The 12825-nt window shown below is 47.4% G+C and overlaps 1 protein-coding gene across 3 annotated transcripts in view; it reads left to right on the top strand.

Annotated features, from left to right (window-relative positions):
- LOC117241607 (Krueppel-like factor 6) overlaps positions 1 to 12825 on the top strand; it is a 284714-nt gene that overhangs the window by 84681 nt on the left and 187208 nt on the right. For all 3 annotated transcript variants that reach the window (XM_033507473.1, XM_033507474.1, XM_033507475.1), the window contains one exon: positions 2739 to 2828. In XM_033507473.1, the coding sequence (XP_033363364.1) occupies positions 2739 to 2828 (90 nt within the window). The remainder of the gene's footprint in view (positions 1 to 2738; positions 2829 to 12825) is intronic.

The raw sequence follows: 12825 nt of genomic DNA, 5'->3' as shown, positions 1-12825 counted from the left end.
TGGAGAGCGGCCGTTTGCACGGCGTATTCGTCGATGATTTCATACATTATTTCAAAGCCGCCCCACCTGGCCTTCCCACTACAGGGGAGGAGACGACGGAGACGGAACGCCGTATCTGGCGTCTCACCGCAAATCACTTTCATAGTCTCGTTTTTATGACCGAAAGTTGTAATTTATGGTCCACACGGTCGATCGGTGCGGGGTTTGCCACGCGAGAAAACGGATTACGCAGATCGACTTTTACCAGGAGCCACCGGCGGAGCTTTCAAAAGCTCTCTCCCGATTGCCATTAGCGCGAGTTAAAGACGTGTGGCGTGGGAAAGTAGAGGAAGGCCGGAGCAGAGTCAGTGTGCGTACACGCCTCCGTGTTGCGCTGTGTGCCGATCGGCCAGCGTTTATGCTTGCATTCATAAAGGTAGATCGCCCGTGTCTGGTCTGATAATTAAGAGGCAGCTCGTCTACGCGAATCAGCTCGTTCTTCTCCGGCTCGTTAATTACGAATTTTCCTTTTCGAGGGCTGATTTTTACCAGAGGTCGTCTCATTTACGTTTAATCGCGCCCTCTCGCGCTAGCTCGTGATTTCACCGCAACTTCGTAGCTCGCACGACTTTGTTACTCTCTCGTTGCGAAATCGTCGACGCTGACCGCGATGCTCGCGTTGGCGATTGCCTTCGACGAGAAGAAAAATCGTGACGTCTTACTGAATATGGTGGTCGAAGGAGGATTTCGAGGAATCGGCATGGAGTATCGGCACGCGTGATTCCTTCGACGTTCTTCCAGATCATAACAACGCAATCGTCGTGAGTTCGCGCCAGGTGAAATTGTTTTATGGATTCGCCGGTGGCTGGATAGGTTTTTTCTTTTCGAGCCGCGCTGACATAATCGATGCGTCTGGACGGAGAACACACCTATGTCTGGATCGTTACTGCCGCGTCCGAAGGAGCCGATTCAATTTCAGCGGTAATCTCACTGCATTACGGAAAATAGGAGAAATCTAGCGAAAGTAAACGTAACATCGTCGACCTGTTGCAACTGCTGCGTAATAATGCAATATGTAATAATAATAAGAGGATAATAACGCATCTAGCTGTCAGAATACAGTCGAATATAATGAATCCAAGTAATGCACGTATTTTTACCGTTAGATACAACCGTCGAGTGGATTGCCTTTCCATCGACCAGAAATGTTCGTAGACACCTGAGCATGTAGATAACGTCTACTATTAATTGGGTGACAACGTGCATTCGTTACGTAAAGAAAGCCGAATCTGCTTTATCTAATTTTGTAGAAGGCTTACGTAATAACGCAACGGTATTTTATAATTCTTTCTACTGCGATAAGTGAGGTGTGCAATGTTTGCTCGTTCGAGAGGATAACACTCGATTCTGCTTTTAAACGACTTTATTAGTCTAGTTATCCAAGGCGGATACACGTTCATCGACGTTCTACGAGCTTTTAGATTTCGCTTACGTAAGATTTCTAGAGTTCTGCTTGTCGTTAATGCGAAAGAAGCGCTTAGTTGCAACTTCTTAATCGAGAAATCGATAAGTGGAGAAACTAGTATGTACGGTTTAGAAAATTCAAATGACGAGAAGCGTCGATTAACGTTGCGTTATAAATAAGTGTGAAATATCTCTGTCGTAAAGGCCACAGTCTATATAATACGCGAAACAGAATCTTCCTATACGTTTCCTATAATATGAAAAATTCGAAAGGTAGCTGCGTCAGGTATCTCTGGTATTTCTTCGTTCGGGATTTGTTCGCATCGCTATCCGAGTCTCGCGCGCAAGCGATTTACGTTGTCACCGTGGCGAGATGCGATCTTAATTATTCGAGCGAACCGACGAGACTGCCACCGTTCCACGGCGATCCTTTCTTTCGTTTCGTTCCAAATGACCGGTGTAATTGGCCCATTAGAGCGTCCCTGCTGTTTCCTGGCCGAGCGTACGAGCTTAATCGCGTCGCAGAATGCAATTCTGCGAGGCGTTCGCATCGATTCGCGCCGGCGCCGCCGGAAAATTGCGCCCGGCATGGCACCGCGTTTACCCGTCTTTTCCTCGCGTTGCGTCGCGCAGCTGCGTCCATTCGAGAGAGTGACCGCACGAAGCAACCCGTACGTTCTTCAACGACAACGATGTACTCTCCGCAGAGTAGGAAAAAGCTGTGGCATACGTCGTGTCGTAAAACGAAACGGAATACACATTGCAGTTTTTATGCTTATCGGCAGTCGTACGATGAAACTGGGAAATTTACGTATGAATAAACGCGATGGAATATCGATCTGTCTAACGGACATTCTCTTATTGCTATTCGCCACGTATGAAGCACGGTGTTTTAATGGAAAACCGCAACAACCTTCAATTACGTTTAAATCATCCGAATTTTATACGTAGTCGTAGGATCGATAAAAGGTACAAGATTTGCGTTCTTCGAATATTTTACACGTACAATCACACCGCGTGCAATGCGTCGACTGATACGGAGATACCTACTTCTATCAGTATTTACAGAATTTGTAGATTACTGGAGCAAAAATGTTGGTTTTTCGCGTAGAATACGATGAAATCGCAAGTTCTCCGCTCCTCTTTGTTCCATTGTTCTCTATCTAATTTTCTGCGAAGAGCAATTTGGTTTCCAAGGGGCCCATTACGATTGCTATAATAGCGCTCATCAAGTCTGACCGCCTATCACCTTTACCTTCGTCTTGTCTAATTACAGGTCACGTTTATTGTTTCAGGATGAGAGCGAGCTCTCGAGCAAGCGGTGGGCCAGTGCGCCCCGCCGCCCGGACAGCCCCTGCGTCCTGGGGGCACCAACGTCTAGGGAGGTATGTTAGCTTTTCTTACGTTTTACGCGTTCTTCCTTCTTTTCTTTGTACAATAGTCGCGTGCAAACAAACCGGAGACTTTGTTCCGGCTTTAAGTAACGATAACATCTACAGATTGAATATATTACGAAGATATTCATCCACTCTGTATTATTTTACGGTGTAGAAGGTTGGTAAATCTTTAGGGTTCGCGTATGCTAATATCAACGTTACACAAGCGGGTTGTCTATACACGTAGTATTTAATGGTAGATTCGTATCAATCTGAATAACTTAACCGGAATAGTTTGACGAGTTCGGGTTGTACATTTGAAGTCCGACTTAACAAGTTGAAGTTGCAATTTGCAAATTACATATCACGCTTGACGACAGTAAGTAAGACGGTCTGTATTTTATTTTATTTTATTTTATTTGTATCTTATTTTACGTTGATAATACCGCTCGCTTTAATCCCGCGTAAAATTAATTGAATTTAAAGCAAGTGGAAACTAAACGACTTATTTCATTTTTAACGAGACTGCTTTACTAAGAACACAATGTTTCTTCGCCGATTTTCTCGCGCGCGATAAGAACCCGGGAGCGTTTTAGAATTTTCTCAACCTGTACATACCTGTATCAAATCTGATACGTAAACTCATCGCGCTAATTACGGCCGTGTCTTCGGGTATCGCGAAATAATTCGTATTCTCTCTCACGAGAATCCGCAACCTTCCGCGTGGCATTACGGCAAGTTCAAGAAGCCACGTCGTACTTCAACCTTCCCACGAACGTGTCCGATCAATTTTTCCAGTTAGGCGTACGATCGTAGTCTGTTCGCGAGCGATCTCCATTTGTTTACGAGGCGAGGTAGCGATCACGATCAGAGATCGGTATCGAACCGCGGGAAGCGCGTGTCGATTGGCCGCGAATGGAAACCCGCTCGATTCCGTGCGGTACGTGATGGCACCCAAATCGCGATGCCGGCCTCGTGCGTCGAGAAGCCAGATCACCGTATACTTTTATATATATATATATGGGCTACTAATAGGGTCCGTCGGGGTTGTTAGCAAGAACCGCGGTATGTCAGCACGTCACTCGCGGAAGGACGATTAGCGGCGAGATCGCGAAGCGAGGTGTCGATTTAGGAACGTGATCGTACAAGGACTTGGAGCGCGCCAATGAACCTCGCTACCAGACGCCTTGACACTTTCTTGCGGTGATTTCATTCGTAGCTCAACTTTTTTTCGTTTTATCACGTTCCGTACGGGTGAACGGTGATTTACGATAATCGTGGCAGTTGGAATTTGCGCGAGACGAATGTATAATTAAAGACCAAAGTTTCTAAAATTCGGTATCAGCGGTTAAACGTTCACCGTCACGGTGGTTATCTATGATAGGCGCGCGTGTTCTCGAAAATTCTGTTAGCTACCAGCGTTTCTCAATTTCTTTAAAACGAATGTCATCGACCAAAACGCTTTAGGCAATCAGATTCTATCTTAAAATAGAAAGCGCACCATGGTCCCCCGTTAAAGAGATTCTACTACTAGTATCTATCTCGTTCTTTGAAAATTCTACGAGAGGTCAACTGGCTGGCGGCGGATAGCGTAGTATTAACCATAACTTCCTCGGGCAAGTACTGGGGTAAAATTTAACGAGTCCTCGAATCAAAGTGAATTATTCCGCTGATCTAACGCGTCGTTATGCGTCGGAAAATCGCCGCGGAGGTTAGATTACCAGGCACAAAAGGAAACATAGCACAAAGAGCGCATTATATCTAGCTGTAGGAGAGAATATTCATAGTCGGTTGCGACGGAGACGCAACGCGGATGATGGCCTTACGACTTATTCGTAGGACTTATTTGCGAGTACGTGGCGCCACCCACAGGGTCGGGCTCTATGATGGGTGTGACTCCGTGTTGGTATTCGCGATGCATATTACTACGTGGCGCGGTAACGCAGAGAATACGAGAACCGCCTCTCGCAAAAGGTAGTCTTTCTCCGGAGGCTACACGTCCGTCTAACCGGTGGCTCGTAAATGCACACGCGGTCATGATTAGACTCGGAGACAATGGCCCGTAGCACGCGTCGTCGCCGCGTATCGCAAGCGTATTGTACGTTTTTTAAACGCGTCCGCTCGATGCCATTTATTTGCATACCGGTATAGTTGGGCCTGCCTAACAGAGAGTCGAGAGAGAAGCTCTCGCGTAACAGTAATCGTTTGAAATGGCCTGTCGCGTACCATCTGCCGCGACACACAACGTTTCTACTCGTCCTCGTCGTTGTGCTCGTACCTGAGGCCCGTGAATGCCTCGCGTTAAATCGTTGTTGCCTGAGAAATCGCGATTTGATGGTGAATGCCTGGCTGTCGTCAAGGTAGCCGTAAAACTGTAGCTTCTTGCGAAAAGCAGCATCCAGGCCAGTCGTGCCTGGAATATGATCGCAACACCTGCGAAATGGCTATGTGATGGAACATTTTGATGCTGCTCGAGTATTTAACGTTTCCTAAGTTTCATTATTTATACATATATATATACATGTATGGACTAGCTAGAAAATAAATAATTATAGACGCGTATGCGTTTATGTGCAACGACACAGAAAACGTAATATGGAAAAATAAGCACGACGATCGTTCTATTACGATTCTCGCAGTAAACAGCGGGCTACGTTGATCGTGAATCGAGAGGTAATTGCGATTTTAAATCTTTTAGCTCTCTTCTCTCCGGCAAATGTAAACGTTTGCCTGGTGATCGATTAATCACCTGACGATTTGCTGCTCATTAAGAATTTTTTCGTTGAATTATTTGCCATCCAGTGTCCACGTGTACATAAGGTCAATCGGCGGCGTGCTGGTATATTTACGTTGTTGGAAGCGCTGTTGCATCGGGTACAGTTCAATTCCGTTACGTGAACGTAGCCATGGTCTTCCCACGCCAATTAAACATGACTCATTAACGGGCAGAAGCCGGTAGCCGGGATCGATGCCTGGCCGAAGCCGGGCAACCCTTCTATAACTCTGTGCGGCACAGGCAATCGGAACTAATCTCGACCTATCCTCTCTTCTCTGCCGGCTGTTCGCGATGCGATATTACCGCTGGTACCGGTAAACTGCATGCATCGTGCATGCACCGGCCACGACGTGCGCCACGCCGCGGCGCAATATTTCTCTCACCGGTTCACCCGGTACACGCGTAATTGTGTGTAAAGAGTTCGCGGCCCACCAGAGATACATCGTCTCCTCGCCCTTCTGCCCTATCTTCGTTTTGACGTTTACGTTTTAATCCCTCTCCACTTGTACCGGCTCGGTAATTAAACGCGGCTCTCGAGATTTCAATCGCCGCAACGAGTTTCCCCCGTCGAATTTCTCGTCGACGATTGCAATTTATTAATAAATCCTTCTCCTTTTCCGCGAAACGTTTTAATCGTGAAAACTCGTACGTCGAGTACATGCGCGCAGGAGGTCAACGATCCGAGCTGGCATAAAAGCGTTAGATTTTTGCGCAAAAGCCGGCAGATTCGTCGATAGCGCAGTCACCTTTGCGCTTTAAGGAATTTCTGTCAACTGCAAGAAAATAACGGGACGTAAACTAGTAACAATACCTGTCCCCCCTTGCGGCCACCACGGCGTGCACGTATTATGCGAGCATTAACTGTTCGACGATGCGGCGGCAGCGTGGTCTTCTGCCGAAGTCTACGAGAACATCGCTGTCGAACGGGCCAGCGTTGCCACGGGGAACAGAGAGACGATGGAACGATAGAAAGAAAGAGACGCAGGGGACGAGGGGGTGAATTATTGCTCGAAGATTTCGCGATCGCTTCCGATAGTCGTGGATTCCATCGTGGCTATCGTGGCTGGTCGGTTGCCTCGTCGCCTGCCTTTGGTAGCCGTGGAATCTTTCGTCGTTTGATTGCTTGTCGGATTTTCCTGGCCGATGCCAAGAGGACGATAGGGATAGGCTCGTTAGAGATACGTTGATGCTCGAATATATTGCAGGATTCGAGTGATTTAACGGCTACACCGGTTGGATAAACCGACACGTTTCGTCGTGGAAGACATTCCTCCCTTCTGCATGGGATGTCGTATCAGATAGCGTGGGATTTTGGTAGACAGACACCTGCTGGGTGTCGCGTTGGATGCTAATTAAAGGGGATTTTGCGAATACAAAAATTTATTAAGAAATAATTAATTCGTTGACTCCAGAAACAATAGCTCGCGTCGAATTGTTTCTCGTTAATGGTAGTAGCGAGTGCGACGACCTTTCGTGCCGATGGAAATAGTTTACAATATTTTAACTTGAATTTCAACTGAATTGAATTTCGCAGGTATATTCGATGCAGGAGCAAACGTGATTTCGTACACGCAATTTGGACGCGTTCTCGATGATTCGTCGAGTCGAACGGATCACGCAATCACGACAATAGCGATGCAGCTGAATCTCGAATTCAGCAGAAATGTGAAAACTGGGACAGGTGGAAAAGTAGGATCGACGAAGGAGTCATCCTTCGTTCTTGCGCGTCGAACGGAATTTATGACACTCGAACGGTTCCACGATCGCACGGGGTATGATTTCACGTGGCTGGAAATCACCAGTCAGCACCTACATCTTTCTGATTTCTAATTTCGATTTCCCATCGGATCTGGGTAAATAGGCAAATAGCCGCCCACGCGATACCCATGGATGTACACGTCGATTCCGTGTTTCGTCGTTCTTCGTCCGCTCTTATCAAATCTATCGTAAAATTTGTATTCGATCGTCGAGAAAACCGATAATCATATTCACCTATGGCTCGTAAACAATCCGCGTACATAGAAAAATCAGGCAATAAACCTCACTCTTCGTATCCCTTTCCATTTGTGATGTTCGATAGTCGTCGTCCTCTATCCATAAATTACATCGCGTCATTACGTATACCGATGAACAGACCGGATTTTCCCGTAACGTATCGATTTTCCACTGTCCATAAAAGCTATCTAAAGGAGCCCGCACACAATCAAGAAGCATTGCTGACAGAAAGATCGACCGTGTGGCGGCAACTAGTAGCTGCGGTATCGATCGAGCTGTATCTCGGATCCAGGACGAACGTCGGTCGATCGTTTGGAACGTGGGCTGGGCTGGGCTACCTTCGTGAAGTGGACACTCCCGGATCTTTGAGTTCTCTCCGAAGAAGGTGTCGTCACCGGTCGCTCCTCCGTCCGCGTGCTCTTCTCCGAATTACGTAACCTCCAGCGTACGTACGTGCACGAGTTGGCTGTATATAAGCGCGATTGACGCAGGCTTTAGGGAAGGGAAGGGAAGGGAACGGGGACGCGACGAGGCTGAAAGAGGGGAAACGCGCGTACACGCTTCGCACGGGCGCGCGCGTTCGTGCTGTTACGTACCGCACCTTCGTCACGAAGAACGAATAAACGAACGTACGGACGGACGTATGGCGCATCGTTGCGTTCTAAATCGACGGACGTCGGTGCATTACGTCGGCGCAAGCCGTGCATCTGCCGACCATTCAGGCCTTTGTCTCCCGCTAACGTGGGCGTTGCGGAATATCTATTGTCGGTCCCGTCTCTATGTGGTTGCGCTCGCGAGCGAGCTAAGCGACCGCGGCGCGCCGCTTCGAAAGCGTTTGCATGATGCTCACGATGCATCATCCCGCTGGAAGATCCAGCGAACACGCCGGTCGCGATAACGGGAAGGGTAATATGTTCGACGGACGTGTGAAACGTGGAACGTCCTGTAAACTCCCATTTGAAATTCTAATTGGGCAGGCTTCTAATCTGCGCGGATCGCTTCGCTTTGTTCCACGCTTTCGTAATATTTCGGTGGTTCTTGCGCTTTGTGGTAGAAAACCAGTCGAGATATCGTAGGCAGATATTGTCGTTGGAAATCGAGAACCAGATAAGAATTTTAGATTGATATCTACAACGCCGCGGTCCTTTAACTCTTTAAACTGTGAACACGGTTATTACGATGCTGTTTCAAGCTTCGTTGTTTTATTTTTGCGTTTCGAGATGGCGATCTATAAAGATCTAATTTAAAAAAAAAAAAAAAATACATGCACGTAATATTCAAGGATTCAATTTCTAGTTCTATCTCGAATAGCTTCAAAACGCGCGAAGGAACAACGGAAATGGGATTCGTCGGTAAAATCGGGACGACGATCTTGATCTGGTCGAAAGCGACACGTTACCGAGCGTGGACTGCGCGACTCGCACAAAACGGCCAACATTTTGGAATCCCACGGCGTAGTCGTTGGCAAAGCACGGATCGCTTTTAGAGGCCTACCCAGTCCACGTTTTCGCCAATGGCATTTTAATCGAGCGTCGGACAGCTGGAGATCCCGGGTCTTCCTCCGACCCCTCATCCGTGTCGCCACCCTGCCAGAACCAACGCATTCTTCTTCATCGTTTCGCGTGACTCGTGGCTGCGAGTTTTACGTCTACGAATTTACATGTCGACCAGCCTGCCGCAATGAGCATCGCACGAGGTGTGGCCACACCGACACACTCTCTCCAACGCGCGCGCGTGTACGCACGATCAGCATGTCCGGTTTGAAAATACATGCGTAGTCATTTTTTTCGAATATTAAAAGAGTTGTTTTACTTTAGAAGAAGAAATACGGCGTTGAGTTTTATTTACGAGACGTTTGGCGATAAAGATTTAAATTAAACTTCGATCCAAAATCGAGGTCTTTTAGCGGGAGCAGATGCTTTTTATTACAGTGATTTTATTATTAAATTTAGATGGGCTCGAAAGATGAAATAATTATTCCAACGAATCGTACGGACGACGATTAAACGAATCAAATTCTGTTTTATCGTTACAACTAGATATGGTACCTGACGAACTGTACACGTCTTATACGCGGTTAAGTTTCGCACGTGTAAGACTCGTTTGCTTGTTAAATCGTCGCATATATTTTCAAACGTTAACGCACACAGAAACGCGACTATCTCAGCTCCCTCCGTTTCTTTCTCACGGACGTGTACGCGCTCGAGCAAGCGCGAGACGAACGCGCGTTGCCCGCTTTACAAGAAGAGCCAGGAGGAGGGTTCTGGCGCAAAACACGTCCGAACGAGGCGCGTCTCGTTCGATTGTGCCTCCACAGACGGAATTGCTTTGTCGAGGCACTCCGGTGGCTTTTGTCGAAGGCATAACTCCGACGATTCACACGCGGCCCACGGATTCTCGATCGATGATGATCTTTCCTGTTCGGCCGCTCGCTCGCGCGCATACCTGCACGTGGATATTTGCAAGACTGTGTGTTTGCACGATCGCGTTTACTTTCCTCGTCGATCATAGTCCATTCGATGGGCCAACAGGTGGGCCTTGTTCGATCCTTTTTCTTGTTCCTCTTTTCTACATTTTCGCGTTCCCAGGCTTTCCTCGTTGCTTTGTAAGTTTTACGTGGATGTGAAAGTTTTCCGTTTGACAAACACGTTTGTGAAACAACTTATCACTGGTAATAACAACTAGATTCGGAATTAGTTTGACAAATTTTTGTCGCGACCGCTGCGTACGAAACTCTTTCTCTCGATCCTCCTTCTCCTGCTCCGTGCTTCGTTTAATTCCGAAGAGACAGTCCTAGGAAACTCATGGTCACGTCCACTCGAAATCTTGCGCAGTCACACTCTCCATTCACACGATGATCTCAAGAACTCTTCAGTCACACCCAACTTTCTATCAGCGTATTTCGTTATCAAGCATTTTTCACCGTTCGAGAATTATTTGACAAATCCTAACGACTCGAAAGGCACTGCATCCTGATTTTCTTCCGTGTTTCACGTTCCTTCGATATCTATCGCGTTTTACTAAAATTTCCCTGATCCGAGTAATCTTCCACTCAAGCCGGAGACACCCACGACCACTTTCTACTCTATTCAGACTCTAATCTCGCATCTTTTGTCGCTAAATCCCCAACCGTGACAAACCTCGCGTTATTTCTTCGATCGGAGTCAACGAAGCCTCGTCGGTCCTTTCTAGCAAACAAGTACCTCGTTCCACTGCGAGGAGGATCGACAATCATCCCTTACGGTGCTGCACGGTAAATCACAGCTCGGCTGCGAAACATCGCGAAGATGTATGACGCGAGATTGTAGATGTGTTTCCATTGTACGGTCCCCCGAGATACGCGAGATGCGCGCGGTGTGTTCTGAAATCGTTGACGCGCTTCGCCGCATCCTTCATCCGTGTTTTTCTCGGGCGGCCACCACCGGTAAATTCGATTGGCGAACCGGAGGCGAGCCGCATCTGGTCGACGGGGCGCAGCCTGTTTCCTCGCGATCTTAGGCGTGCGCGATTCGTCCCGGTTAGCGGCGTAAGTACTCGTTACCACGAGGAAGAGGAAGGTGCCGCATAAAACGGCAGGATTTTTTCTCGCCCTACGAAATATGTCGAGTCAGTCGCTTGCAGCCTAGCTCAGAGTCGTAACATCTGCCGCCGCTGATTGTTGAGTACCGTACGCGCTAAGCCGCGAACGAATAGAGGCGCCGCGAGTGTTGACCGCGTGTCGTCTTCTTTCACTGCCGCGGGTTTTATTACGTTTCCTCGCTAAATCACACAGTCTGAGCTGGAAGTCGCAGTATCTTTCGAGGTCTATTCTGCTATACGTATACGCCGTGCCAAGCGAATTACACGTTGAAGGGAGAAAGGATCGCAGTACGCAAAAAGTCGAGGCTTGATTTCGCTTGTTCGATTTTGATAGGCGATGCCTCGTTCCAGTCGATTCACGACGTCGCTTCGTCGTGTCATGGATCGTCATCGCGGCGAAAAAGAAAAAAAAAAAAGAAGAAACAGCTACGTGATTGCCGATTCACCGCTATCCGCGTATAGACACGTTCTGTTTGCCGGGGCTCGTCGATTGCTGGTAACGATCGGTCGTGACAAAATATTCTTTCCGACGCGACGTGTGGTTAGCTTTGCTTGGTATTCGCGATGCGATCGACGATCGCGTGAACCACGCACTTTTGCATGTTTGAACGAGTAAATCGAGTGCAATATCGACGATCGATTATTGGCATTGAATTCGTCGATAAGATGGCAATTGGGACGATACGCTTTTGCTTCGCTCTCTTCTGCTCGTTTTTGCCAGTTTCAGATGGAATCTTCGTGGAATTGTTGATTAAGGGTAATTACGGTAATTTATCATAAGAATGTGGATCGTGTGAAAGAAGTTATTAAGCAGACAAACTAACCTTTACAGTGGAAGAACCTCGAGATAAAACCAGTTTAATATCGAAGATCGTGTCGTTATCGAAAGGGCGATCGACGATAAACTTAATTTTCGGCGATAAACAAAGTCAACTTTATTTTATCGAGAATACGCCTTCATCGAGGATATCTCCTGTCCATTTTTAAAACCGTGGCTCTGCTCGGACGTCCATTACCGATTAGAACGAGACGAAACGAGGGGAATGTGATTTATTATCGATGGTTCAAGAGCGGTATCGATCGAAGTGGTACCCCCTGCGTGGTATACACACGTCATAGCGCTCGTCTCATTCGGCTCAACAACTGCCCTGTCCAGGAACGTCGCTCTCGCGGCTCTAGACTTCGTTCGGATTTACATGGAGCGCCTGCCACTTAGAAATCGTACGGTTACGCACAGGTGGTTCTATTTATACGATCCTGGCGTCTGCACTTTCAGTCTCGTTCGAAGCGACCCAGCCTCTCCAGTTACATTGTGCCTGTTGCGCGAACCAGCGCAACCTCTTCCAACCGATGACGATAGATCGAGTTTAGTTGTTATACTACGATCACGAAATTTGCGTAACAACCGGCTATTTTGCGACGTAGGTCGTTACAAAATTTGATAGATGACGAAGTGCTTAACGCATTGCGTACAAAGGACGAGATACTTCGTGCTTCGTGACTTTGAAAAGGAAAAATTGGCAGGGCATGACGAACGACCGGATATCTTTACAAACGATCGCAATGCGTCAAGATTTTACACGGTTCGTATTTATTCTACGTATTCTTCCCGTGAGGATATATAGAGCGATATTTATTCGGTTATGATTTTATCTA

The sequence above is a fragment of the Bombus vosnesenskii genome, unplaced genomic scaffold (assembly GCF_011952255.1).
Source record: "Bombus vosnesenskii isolate JDL3184/JDL3185 unplaced genomic scaffold, Bvos_JDL3184-5_v1.1 scf7180000016261, whole genome shotgun sequence".
NCBI classification, from domain to species: domain Eukaryota; kingdom Metazoa; phylum Arthropoda; class Insecta; order Hymenoptera; family Apidae; genus Bombus; species Bombus vosnesenskii.
This window is presented reverse-complemented; position numbering and strand designations above follow the sequence as displayed.